General features: G+C 38.1%; 1 protein-coding gene and 1 long non-coding RNA gene across 3 annotated transcripts; both read right to left on the bottom strand.

Moving 5' to 3' along the window:
- Nucleotides 1-835: 835 nt before the first annotated feature.
- On the bottom strand, nucleotides 836-1963 carry LOC149842831 (uncharacterized). Its single transcript, XR_016431091.1, has 2 exons — nucleotides 1194-1963; nucleotides 836-1085 (listed from the first exon to the last, which is right to left on the bottom strand). It is a non-coding gene; the product is annotated as an uncharacterized LOC149842831 (long non-coding RNA).
- Nucleotides 1964-6954: 4991 nt separating this feature from the next.
- LOC149842830 (uncharacterized) lies at nucleotides 6955-8424 on the bottom strand. Of its 2 annotated transcripts, none has more exons than XM_089999468.1 (5): nucleotides 8087-8424; nucleotides 7893-7980; nucleotides 7681-7751; nucleotides 7415-7471; nucleotides 6955-7301 (listed from the first exon to the last, which is right to left on the bottom strand). In XM_089999468.1, exons 1-5 carry the CDS (start codon nucleotides 8183-8185, stop codon nucleotides 7155-7157), a joined length of 462 nt encoding a protein of 153 aa, XP_089855594.1. In that variant the 5' UTR covers nucleotides 8186-8424; the 3' UTR covers nucleotides 6955-7154. The 2 variants fall into 2 exon arrangements, with proteins under 2 accessions (XP_089855594.1, XP_089855593.1); XM_089999467.1 differs by having other exon boundaries at nucleotides 7415-7501; nucleotides 8087-8319.
- Nucleotides 8425-13719: the final 5295 nt, after the last annotated feature.

The following is a 13719-nucleotide window of genomic DNA, read 5'->3' as shown; positions in this document are numbered from 1 at the left end:
AACCATCTCCTTAAATGCATCATCTCTAGCTAACCTAAAAGGTAAATTGTTCATGATAATACATTTTGCTACACACATAGCTGCATGTTCTTTTTCTTTCTTCTTTATGAAAGCACTTAAAGTATTTTGTTGATCCATACTTATACTTGGAGAAGTAGAAAAAATTCTTATAGAAGTAGAATCTGAGCCGCTTCCAATAGAAGATAAATAACTTGTGAGTTTTGATTTTTTTCTTTGAGACTCTAATTCATGAATTGAAGTCAATGCTAAATGTTTCACATCTGATGTTACATGCTCACATGCAACAACATCTTTATTTGGTAAGCCTGCAAGATGATACTTAAATCTTGTTATTCTTCCATTAAAGTGTACTTTACAATAGTTGCAAAGTAATCAATCATTTGATTATAGTGTAGCATGGTTCCATAATGCATTTTTAGGTCTTCCCATATTTTTTTCTACATAGAATACATCAAAACACGTCAAAACAGATCAAATATTTAGCAGAATGTATCAAAACATAATATTTTGCATATTTTAATCAAAATTGCACATTTACTTAGCCAAATTTGTATATGTGCATGCTTATAACCATATGCATATATGTTACGTCCAAACTTGATGCATTCAGTCATCAGTCATCATTCCAAACTGGATGTATCGTCGTTCTTCAATACTTTAGATTCATGCATTCTCAAACTGCATGTGTTTACATGCTAAAAAAGAAATAAAAAAAATCATGAATACACAAAAACAAAAAACGTGATAACTTAAAATGAGGATGGCAACAATATCCAATTACCATAAGCATTATTAATGTAATAATGAGGAATACTGTTTGTTATCCGGTCATTTTCGGTGCTTCAGCATAGTCGGGCATAATTATTGAAAAATAAAGTAAATTAATGAATTAATTATAAAGAAAGTGAAATAATTAACAAAACTTTATCAAAATAGGAATTGATGAAGGATTTTGGCCAAAAAAGAAAAGAAAAAGATACAAGACGCTAACCTCTAACCATTAGCCATTGAGACAACCATAAACAGTAGGGTATAGATCCGATCAGGGTAGGCACGAATCGACCCTGCAGAGCCCAACAAGATCAAGTTAATTCTAGATTGATGGCAAAAAGATAAATGAGAGATTACAAATATTGGTTAGTTAGCAACAAAGTCAAAGCAAGCAAAAGCACCATGTTCGTGCAGGAGCCCAGCCAAGGTTTGAGTGTCCGTGTGGATTTCTGGTGACATTGGTGCAAGCAGGGAAGGAGTCCAGAGAGGGATGATTGGCATACATGGGCAACTCCAACTCCTTGCGCAACATCTCCATGTCCACCAGTCCATCCCCTTTCCACTCCCACCCCCATCACCTTCGTTAGGCGTGCTCAGATGATGGCGCAACAGAGGAGGCAAACAGAATGCTCTGGTGTGCTCAGGACGACTTTCTCCTCCTTTCCCCTATCGTTTTCGTAGAGGAAGGCGATGGATGACCGTAGGTCATCGCAGACTGTTGCCGGTCTTCCTCTTCTAGCTCTCCCTTTTCGCATGTGGTGTCAGTACAAAGGCGATAGGAGCTCGTCGTTCGCCGGTGAAACGCGATCTACTGCCCTTTTCCCCCCACAATCCGGTTGAAACGATGGCCCGACGGATCAGATCGATGACTACCCGCAGCAAATGAGTTCAACGTAGGTTCAGGCGAAAGCGCAGATGGCGAACTCAGGCGAAGGCTGCTGTCGGAAGGAGGTCGTCGATCTGTGGCAAGCAGAGGGAGGAGTCTAGCAGCTGTAGCCAGAGGACCTCCGTTGTTGCAGGCGGCTGCAGGCAAAGGGAGCCACAACAGGTGGCCGACGGGGCTGCTCGTTTTTCTCAGGTGCATCGGCACAGGGAGGACCAGCAGGGAGTTCTCGCTGGATGGTCGGCCGCTGCTTCGGTGTGAGGTGGCGGCTCCTGCTCCCCCTTCCTTCATCTCATGTCCTAATCAGGCTCTCCTTTTACGAGTAAGGGTGAAACCTAAAAAAAACTTTCCCTTTTTAGGTATTGATTTACTTTAATGCCCCTATTCTTCTCATTTATCGCTTTTGATCTAAAAAAAACGAGATTGACTAGATCCTGGTGGATTCAATTTCACTTAATTCAATCTTATTGGATGGGGCAGTTCTCATAGACTTGGTTGGATCCAATAATAGATATTGAATCTGGTTGATCTTGAATGGATTCAAATAGAACCATTTTAATTAGTTTGGATTCAATCCATTGATTGGATCTAATTGGATCCGGTTGAACAATATTAGAACATAAGTTATTAAAGATTGGACTTTTTTAGATCTGGTTGAAACCTAGTGAGGCAAACTGGATTGGATCTGTTTGGATCTGAGTAGATCCAGTAATTTGATGATTCATAATCATATTTGGATCTAGTAAATAGCATATCTATGGACCAATATGGCTTTGGAATAGATTTGTTTACTTAAGCCATAACAGATTTGTAGTATGGATCTATAAATGGAGTAAGTGGGTTCAATTTTGATAAGAATGGATAAGATCCATTGATATGAATCATATATATCTAGAGTGGGTCAAGCTTTTGGGTCGACTCTATGTAGTTTGGGTCGACTCGATTTGGGCCTAAATGTTTGAATAAGTCTATTTAAATATGGTTGGATTTAGTCAAATTAGTTTGGATCCAAGTACTAGCATTCAAGCTCACCAATCACAGAAATTCAAATGGATTGGATAAGATTTAGTCAACTAGACTAGACCAAGTGAACTTGTCTGAAACCAGTTGAACCAGTGAGACCATAATTGAAATTGGTCCAATGATCAATGCGAGATCCATAGACAAGTATGATAGACTACTACTTGCATGATATCAAGGTAAGTCATCAACCTTTATTTATTCGACAAATTAGACTTATGTTGATAGGTTGAACTTACCGAGTGTGTGGGTGTTTTGTGGGTTGGGTCTAGTAACCTAATATCGGATATGGATATTGAGATTCAACTTTTAAAATTATTTTTGACACAAAACTCAATGTATTCTTAGGATCCAGTTATGGTTTAATTAGCTCATCACTTGTTTTGGATATGTTTGGATCCAAATTAGCATTATGTAGATCCACAATTATTTAGTTTGGGTGATGATAGAATCTAAATGTATGTCCTCATTGGATGCTTTTATGGTATGAACCTAGTATTGGTTTAGTTTTAATTCTGAATCTGGATAACAAAATGTTTGATATATTTGGATTTAATTATATGTTATATGAATTCATTAAATCTTGGATCCTAAGAGCATGGATTTTGACTATATTCAAATCCTAGTGACACATGATTTTACATAAGAATGAACTTGATAAATAATTAGCTTTAACTTATAATATTACATAAACCAAAATAAGTAATAAACCCATGTTATAAACTTTATGCTTGAAATTGAAATTGTTTTGAATATTCAAATTATGTTATTTTAACAATACCATGAGATCCTAGAACATCATATTTGGATCTTATTATATATGAATTTGGGTCTGGTATGATTTAGTATTAATCCAAGTTTTATAATAGATCAAATTTAATTAAACTAGGATCCATTAGATTCGATGTTTAAATCAATACTATATTTGGTTAATATTGGATCAAATATTTCGATCTAGTAAGGTGACATAGACTTGGTTTGATCCAGTAAAATATTTTATATCTGGTTGAACCTATAAAAATCTGGATAAATCCAGTTGAATGAATTTGCATCTAGTGAAATGTTTTTAGATCAAGAAAATATTATTGAACATGCTTGAACAATTATTATACTTAGAATGAGTCAGTTTTTGAGTTTTTTTAAAGTTATTTGGATGTTGAGCAAATATCTCAACATGGATCAAATATTGAGATCTAGTTTAAAATTGTTTTTGACTCAAAACTCATAATATTATATGAACCCAATTATGGTTTGATACATCTATAATTTGGATAGTTCATTCATTGTGTCCTGTTACAGAACAATGTATAAGACCTTAATATAGAATATGGATCTAGATTTGATTCAGAGATGGATATAAAAATACACTACTAGATATGGATCCAGGTTTGATCTAGAGTTTATATTGGATCTGGATAGTATTAGGTCATAAGTCTTGGTTTGACCCAGATAGATCTAAATAAGTATTATGCTGGATGTAGTGTGAATCCATTTGAATTTTAGTATAGATCGTGTCAAATTTAATGGATAACATCTCAAGTCAAATTTGAATTTGGACTCACATAACTACAATAGATTCAGAGATATAGTTTTTTATTGGATCCAATGATGGATTTAAATACATATGTACATAGGCTTGTAGTCTTATGGCTTATGAATGAGCTTTTTCAAATGACAATGAGAAAGAAAAAAATAACTCTCATTGGATATAGGTCTAATATATCCGAAATTATATATGAATATAGGGAGTTAAGCTTTAGTTCTAATGGATATTGCTTCTAGTGAGCAAACATTGCTTAAATAAAATGTATTAAAAAAGTCAGAGCTGAATTATAATCTTACACATGTGTATGGATATTTATTTGTATATGATGATAAATAATCATCATAAATAATGCTCTCTATGGTATGCTTGCATGAATGTATGAAGAGATATTTTCATGCATTAGAAAGTTTATGCATGGTATGCAATATGATGATATTCATATTATATGAATATTTAGATCTAAATATGTCAATCCAAAATAATAAGGTAGTAGTCGACCTAATAAAATTAAAGTATGTTACATGTGACGATGATGCATATGGATATTAAGAGTATCTATGGTAAAAATTTGAAAATTTAAAAGTATTTACTATGTTAGTCAAATTATTTTTTTTTATCATGGATCCATGAGTTGATAAAATTTATAGTACTTAACTAGTGTGCATGTTGACTTGATGTTGTCCTAGGGTATGATCATGGAAGAGCTATAAGAACTTCATGGCTAACTAAGACTGTGAAACCTATATGAGTTATAAGTAAGGCAACCTAATTGATACATGTGCAAAATAATTCACTATAATAATATGTGTTTATTTACTCTAGAGCTATGAAATGCATAATTGTTATTTCAATAGATGTGAATGAAAGTATGCACATGAAATTGTACATTAAGGGTCATGATTGAGATTTTGACATGATGAATATTTCATATAGCTGTGTAAGATATTTTTGTGATATAAATCATAAGAGTTTATGCAAAAATACCTTAAGATGCCATGGATAAAGCATATAATGTGTGAATAAGTCTCATGGTCATATCATATATGCATGATAACTTGTTAAATTCATAAATTTTGATGAATATATTTTCAAGATATTATGACCATTTTTGTTTTTTGCATGAAATGATGGTTTTTGATATTATAAAATAGTCCACATTATTATGTGATAAATAATTCATAATATATAAAAATTCTCATGATTAAACCATGACATAACTATAAATGTACAAAGTCTTTGGTTTATGTTTTAACTATGTATGTTAAAGAAAAATAAACTCTTAATTGAGTATTTATCTTCATCGGGCATGGTAGTTGATCAATTGATGAATGTAATTTCAAAAGTTGATTTTGTAGGACATGTGAGACATATGACTCAAGTATAAATGAACATGAGTGAATAATTCACTTCATATGTAAGAAATCCTCCTAATATTTGCCTCATATAGCCAAGTGAGATGTTGGATTTTGATATTAGATCCGGATATGACTACAGGGTCTCACAAGAAGAACCCCAAAAACCATGAGGGTACATTATGAATTTTAGTTAATTCTGACTTAATGGTTGAATGAATAACTTACATGATGTTTATGAAAGAGGGTTACAAAACTAATGAGACATTATCTCCAAGTTTAATGGTAGAATTAATCTAACCTCCTTGGTTGCCTGTATAATAGCTCATGGTTATGACAATGAATAGAGAGCATAAGAGAGAACTGTTAAAAACCTCAAAGCTTGGAGAAGGTTGAAACAACTCAAAAAGAGTGTGTTATTCACGAGGTTGAAGGTTCAACCTCTCCTTTCAGCGCTCATGCCCAATTTGATTCTAGTGATCCCATCCATATTGTTTTATTTTTATCCTTCTGGCTCTGATGCTATACTTACGGTCATTTGAGTTCAATTTCTGCAAGGTTGAGCCAAAAGATAGAATTCCTAGCTAACACACTGTACATAAACACATTCATTTATACCATGGATCTCTAATACAAACGATAGAGGGTATGAGACCATTTAGGAGTCGTTCATTTTCACGATGAACGGCCTTGAACAGTTTTCTGTCTAAAGTCCATGGGCTTGATCTCCCCTCCATTCAGTAGTTCAAAGGGTTAAAGACGATCAATGACATCCATAGATAGGGATGGCAGTGGAATGGGGGAAAGCGGGGCCCTGCCTCGCCCCATTTGGACCGGGGATGAAGGGTATGAAACGGGGATGGAGGCGGGGACGAAGGTTAAAATCCATCCCCGTCCGAGGGTGGAGGAGGGGATGGACGTGCACTTTTCCCCATCCCTGCCTCATCCCCGCCCCAACCACTTTTCCCCGCAATATCCCCGCCCCGCCTCATCCCCGTTTGAACCGGGGATGGAGGACATGAAACGGGGATGAAGGCGGGTATGGAGGCGGGGGTGGAGGATAAAATCTTGAGGCGGGGGCGGGGGTGGAGACCTTGTCCCCCGCCCCGCCCCACTGCCTTCCCTACCCATAGAGGGTTAAAGCTTTGGACATTTTGGTCTATAATGACCTATGCAATACGTGTCACCACCATAGAGCCCAAGGGGGTGTTTCAGTTGGATACGTATCCAACCTACGCCCTGTGTCCGTGTGATGCATCACGCTGCCACAGAATTCCCAACAACCTACGATCCGCTTTCGATTTCACAAACTTTCTCAAAGTTCAAACACAACGATGCATACAACCAAACAAGACTTTCGATGCAGGGTCAATTTGGTAAATTCATTATATTGAGCGTGCCCCGATATCGCACCTTGAGGGCGAAGATGAACAAAATAAGGTAAAACAAGAAAAGCGTTGGCCCGATTCGAGGGTACCCATAAATTCTGTCAACAACAATTTGATTACGAATTTATCATCCACTGCCGATGCCGGATTTTTTTGACGCCGTCGCCGACTCTCTACGGCCTAAATTCATTAAATTGACACCCTTCCCGTCGACGCCGCCTGCTCGGCCCGCTCTTCGACGCCTCGCGCCCGTCGCCCGCCTTGACGCCTTCGCCACCCGCCATCTCCACGAACATCCTCTGCAGGTCTTCGAAGCTATCCTGCTCAAAGTACAAGAATTTACCAAAATACCGTTTGACGTTAGGCAGGGTACAATTTCGGATGTTTCGGTGGTAAGCATGGGCAATTTGGGGATTAAATCGGAGTCGCTTACCTCGCATCTGGTCTCGTTCATCATGGACATCATCTCCTTCACAAAATCGCAGAATCCCTGGCCCAAATGCGTAAAAAATTTCACGATCTTGTAAGATCCAGGAAAAAGAAAAGCCCAGAAATTCTTTGCGAAGGGAAAAACAGAAAATCGGAATCGGAGGGTACAGATTTCACGATCTTGTAAGATCCAGAGAAGAGGAAGTCCACAAATTCTTCGTGAAGAAAGAAAACTGAAAGAGAGAAAGAGAATCGGGATCTCCGTCTCACCTCATCCTCTTCTTCTAGGGGATCGAACAGCCCCGCGTCGTACACCGTCCTCTTCCCTTCGTCCGATAGAACTGCACCGTCAACAAATCAACTGCCGCCGTTAGGGTTCCGTCAATCCGCGAAAAGGAGAAATCCGTGAGAATTAGTTTCTCTCTCTCTCTCTCTCTCTCTCTCTCTCTCTCTCTCTCGATCTCGAGCGCGCGCGCGCTTACCTGCGTACGCCTCCTGGATCTGCTGAAACCTCCGCTTCGCCTCTCCCGCCACCGTCGGATCTCTCGTCCACCGATCTGGATGCCATTTCTTCATCATCCGCAGGCAAAATGAACACGAAAAGATGAGCAAAAAAAACGATCGAAGAAAGAAAAAGTACAAAATTTTCAGATATCGGAGGAAGAAAAGTCCTAACCAGAGCGAGTTTTCTGTACGCGCAACGAATCTCCGAGATCGAAGCGCCGCGATCGACGCCGAGCACTCTGTAGTAAGAAGGCCTCCCTTCGATATTCATCCTTTCCGAAGAGAACTAGTCCCTTCACTGCCGGAATTTCATGCCGGAAAGTGTAAGGTCAACGATTTTACGCCGGAGAAAAGCAGGGTGCTTTCTCTTCGTCCGTCTGAGAGGAGACAGACGGCCGGATCCGCCCGAGGGTCTTTTATTTATTGAACGTAAAAATTAAAAAATGGCGAGTAAGGGGAAAATATCTGAGGCGATCGAGACTCCAGAACATTCCCGGAGGTTTTGGAGACGAGATATTTTGAATGGTGGAAGCGGTTTTGTTGAAAAGAGGGTTTCGTGAAGGCGGTTTCAAAAGTATCTTTAGTTCGGGGAATCTCCTCAATCCCCCTTTGCGTATCTAAGTTGTCCTGCTCAAATTTTTAATTCAAAAATATCAGAAAAGCACCCAATCAAAAACATCCCAACAAAGAAGGTGCTACTTTTTATAGTTTCAACCGTCACCCTGCCCCTACTTTCTTGTTTTTACAAAAAGTATACTTGCAAGTTAAAAGACTACCAAAGGCTTCACTTAGGGATTGCAGTAGGGGGGGGACAAAGACTCAACTCTCGCTCCCTCTCAAAATCTTGACCCTGCACGGGTTTTGATTTTAATCTTCATATCCCCCTTCATCATCGTTTCATGGTTCAAACTAGTCAAACTAGACGAGACAGGGTAGTAGGACCATGTTTCCCCTCGATGTATTGCCATCCCTAAAGAAGGATATGTTATTACTGTTGGGGGTGTTTCACCACCAGTCCGGAGTCGCTGGCGCCTCAGCCACCAGCCGATCGGAGTCCTGCAAAATCAAACACACAAAATGCATACCTGAGGCGGCCATTGCCGGAGGGCGGAGGATGTTGCCGGAGAGGAGTTTCCTTCAACTCAGCCGGTCTGCAACCACCATAAACGCAGGCTTCCGAATGCCACCGGTGAGTCGACCCTTTTCCCTCTTGATGGAAATCGACCTTATGGAGAGGAAAAATTCTAAAACCCTCTCTCACGATTTTCTGTATCACACTTTTTTCCCGTACGAGGTTGCTCATGAAACCTCCCTTTTATAATCACTGAATGAGAACGGTTAAGCAATCGTTCCCCTTTTATTCGGTAATGAGTTTAACAGAATGAGCACTTTATGGGGAGTGTTACCCACATCGTGGGTAACCACCACCAACGTGGTGGTTTATCCCAACATTCTCTCACTTGTTCCAACGATAAACCCTTTAACTAGAAAACCTTATGGGAATAACTTGATGAATAAAATGACCTTTTTATTCTATTCTATAGGTCCTTAGTTGAATCTCTAATCCTTATGAGATTAACAACAAACATAATGAGAATCAAAAGACTGAAAGTGATCACTTTATTTATATGCATATGTCAAAAAGAGTTTAACAATCTCATCCTCATTACATGTTCGGAATATAATCCTGGTGCTAGCTCTTTAGTAAGAGGATCAACGATCATCTCTTTGGTACCAATATTAACAATATGCACTAAATGATTCTCCGTCCTTTCTTTAACAACAAAATACTTCAATTTCATATGCTTACATGACGTAGTACTTTTGTTGTTGTTCAAAAAAGACACTGCAACTCCATTATTACAGTAGACCTTTAGTGGCTTCCCAATGGAATCAACCACCTTTAACTGTGATATGAAGTTCTTTAACCATATAGCCTGTGAAGTAGTCTCGTACAATGCTTTGAATTCTGCCTCCATGGTGTGGGCAACAATGGTCGTCTGCTTTCCACTCCTCCAAGAGATTGTGCCCCAGCAAGTAAGAAGATATACCCAGTAGTAGACTTTCTACTATCAAGGCATCCTCCTAAATCCGCATCTGAGTAACCAATGACCTCGAGGTGATCAACTTTATGATACGTTAACATATAGTCTTTTGTCTCTTGCAAGTACCGCAAGACTTTCTTGGCAGCCTTCCAATGGGGTAAACCTGGGTTAGACTGAAATCTTCGAAGCACCCCTACTACAAAAGAAATATCTGGTCGAGAACATGTCTGTGCATACTGCAAGCTGCCAACAACTGATGTATATGGATAAACACTCATCTGTGCTTTGTCAATATCGTTATGTGGATAATCCTTTAGGCTCAGCTTGTCACCTTTTGATATGGGTGTAGAACTAGGAGAACAATTCTACATCCCATATCGCTTTAACACCTTATCTATATAGGATCACTAGGAGAGGCCTAGAACACCTTTTGCTCTGTCTCGACGAATCTCAATGCCAAGAACATAAGCAGCCTCACCCATATCTTTCATATCAAAATGTGATGCAATAAACTGTTTTGTCTCTGAAATCAACTTTATATCGTTAGTTGCAAGTAAAATGTCATCCACATACAACATCAATATAATGAACTTACTTCCACTTTCTTTAAGGTACATACATTGATCAATAATGTTTTCTGTAAACCCCAAAGTCACAATGACTTGGGAAATTTTAATATACCACTGTTGGGCGGCCTGTTTAAATCTATATATTGATTTGTTAAGCTTGCAAACCAAACGATCATTTTCAGAAAAACCAAGAGGTTGTTACATGTATACCTCTTCATTTAGATCCCCGTTGAGGAACATTGTTTTCACATCCATCTGATGTAGCTCTAAGTCATAATGAGCTACGAGGGCCAAAATTATCCTCATTGACTCCTTAGTTGAGACAGGAGAAAATGTCTCATTATAGTCAATGCTCTCCATCTAAGTGAATCCTTTAGCAACCAATCTAGTTTTATGTGTCTCTATGTTACCTTTGGAGTCCTTCTTGATCTTAAAGACCCATTTACACCCTACAGGTTTTACTCATTTAGGTAACGTGACAAGATCCCACACTTGATTTTTAGCCATAGAGTCTAACTCTTCTTTCATGGCTTCTATCAAGTGTCAAGATTATTTCCTTTCAACAACTTCCATAAAAGTCAATGGGTCATCATCCAATCTATGAAATCACCAGGCTCCTGAAGGTACACCACATAATCATGATGTATGGCAGATCTCCTAATCCATGTGGATCTCCAAACAGGTCGTTCTTCAGGCTCAGATTGAACCTGATCATCATGTTCGTGCTCTTCCGCATTATCCATAATAGGTTCACTTTGGATTTGTGCATTAACAATCAAATGATCAACCACACCATCATTAGGAATAACAATGTGGTATCTTTCGATGTTTTCCTTAACAGGTGACAAAACTGGATCCTGTACTTTCTCAAAACCAAGGCTTTGAAGTGCACTTAATCCTATTGAACCATCTTTTAGGAATCTTGCCTTATCCGTTTCAACAATCTGTGGTGAGTGAGATGAGCAATAAAACCTGTACCCCTTTGATCTTTCTAGATAACCAATGAAATATCCATTGGTTGTTCTTGGATCAAAGACTTTAATGTGGGGGTTATACAACTTAGCCTCTGCAGGACATCCCCATATGTGCATATAAGACAGTGATGGTTTCCTACCTGTCCACAACTCATAAAGAGTTTTAGGCACAGATTTCGTAAGAACCTTATTCAAAATATGCACAGCAGTTCTTAAGGCTTCACCCCACAACTTTATGAGAAGTGTTGAATAATTCAACATAGCTCTGACCATTTTCTTAAGCGTATGATTTCTCCTTTCAGCTACACCATTCTGATAGGCACTACCAGGCATGGTATATTGAGACACAATGCCTTCCTCTTTGAGAAATTGCGCTAATGGTCCTTCCCTTTGCCCCATCTTAGTAAATTTACCATAATATTCACCACCTCTATCAGACCTAACTATCTTAATAACCTTATCGGTTTGTTTCTCTACTTATTTCTTAAATTCCTTAAACATATGAAAAATATCATATTTTTCAAAGATCAAGTAGAGATACATATACCGAGAATAATCATCAATAAAGGTGACAAAATATTTTTCACCTGTGCAACAGGGGGAAAACGGTCCACATACATCCGTATGAACTATCTCCAATATCTCACTGCTGCGTTTGACACCCTCTTTATATGTGTTTGTATGCTTAGCCTTTATGCAATCAACACATGGGTCATTGTCGGTAAAATCTAGAGATTTTAAGATCCCTTTATTTACAAGTCTCTTTATTCTCTTTTCAGAGATATGACCTAACCTTCGATGCCAAAGCATGTAAGATTTAATTCATCAGCTATTTTCAAGAATATGTAATAAATTACATTCATATAAACAAATGACAAATTACCTCTCTTTTTCAACCACTTCTTGTACTTTATGCAATCTGCCTTCATGTGTCCCTTCTTCTTACAAAAGAAGCACCTTATGGGAGTAAAGTCAGATTGCTTGTCTTGGGATGACTTATCCCTAGTTGGCTTCTTCCTAGCATTTCTCTTAAATGCATTCTTCTTTGATCCTACCTTGGATGTATGAGAAACCATATGTGTACTCTGCACATTTTCTCCTTTCAACCTCTCTTCTTCTTCAATACACTTGGACATAAGTTTATTGAACTCCCATTCATCATTATGTGTGTTGTAAGAGATTTTGAAAGGTCCATATTCCAAAGGTAAGGACGTTAGAACTAAAGAACTAAATACACTAGGAAAGAATCAGAGATGGTGAGCTTCATGTCATTTAGCTGAGACGCTATGTTCCTCATCTCCAAAATGTGTTGGCGAATGTTTTTCCCTCCAGTATATTTCATAGATATGAGTTTTGACATCAGGGTACTGGCTCTGGCCTTGTTTGAACTCACAAACTGTGCCTCAATGGCATTCAGAAATTCTCTCATTGTTCTACATTGTGGGATAACACTATGAATGTTCTTAGCTACTTTAGATTACAAAAGCAACAAGCTAAGCCTATTCGAGCACTCTCACTTCTCAAAAGCAATCTTTTGATCAGCAGTGCTTTGATCAGTGAGGGCAGCAGGTTCATCTATCCTTAGGGCCATATCTAAATCCATATATCTTAATGTAAAAAGAACAATTTCTTTCCAATCACTAAAGTTAGATCCATCTAGAAAATGTATAGAGCTAGAGTCATCTAAAATCACAGAACTAGAAACTGCATGACAAAAGACACGTATCAAGAAACATTCGTACGAGACTAAAAATTTAATGAAAAAAATAAAAGAATAAAGGCCCTTGATAAGTTTATTTCCAGGCGAGTGAGGGGGGTCATCGGAGTCCTACTTTAGTAAGAGCTCCGACACGCGAAACCACTTTGCCTACCAACCATATTCGGTAAAACTAAGGTTCTTGTAAAGTTAGACCATCAACACAAGGTACCTTTGAACACACATGTGATGTATCTCGACACATTTACCTTATTCTACCCTACTTAAATTTCAAACACGCTAAAACTACCTTTGGGTCATTTATCGTTTCATGAATATAAGTACAACAATAATATTGACTAAAACCATATGATAATACAATATTTTGACAGCATACGTATATTCAGTCACTTTGGTGACATGAATACACTAAGTTATCTAACTATGCTTGATGCCAATATTATACACATTTATACATGCATAATTACAAATAAATGCATGAGCAATAACCCAAGCCAAAC

The sequence above is a fragment of the Nuphar pumila genome, chromosome 3 (genome assembly GCF_984573655.1).
Source record: "Nuphar pumila chromosome 3, dmNupPumi1.hap1.1, whole genome shotgun sequence".
NCBI lineage: Eukaryota > Viridiplantae > Streptophyta > Magnoliopsida > Nymphaeales > Nymphaeaceae > Nuphar > Nuphar pumila.
This window is presented reverse-complemented; position numbering and strand designations above follow the sequence as displayed.

Bases quoted from the DNA above. Each gene is read 5' to 3' on its own strand.
- LOC149842830 (XM_089999467.1), bottom strand. From the start codon at position 8,185: ATGAATATCGAAGGGAGGCCTTCTTACTACAGAGTGCTCGGCGTCGAT. The intron at 7,981-8,086 runs GTTAGGACTTTT...CGGATGATGAAG, and splicing joins CGTACAGAAAACTCGCTCTG to AAATGGCATCCAGATCGGTG. The intron at 7,502-7,680 runs GTGAGACGGAGA...GGATCTTACAAG, and splicing joins CCCTAGAAGAAGAGGATGAG to ATCGTGAAATTTTTTACGCA.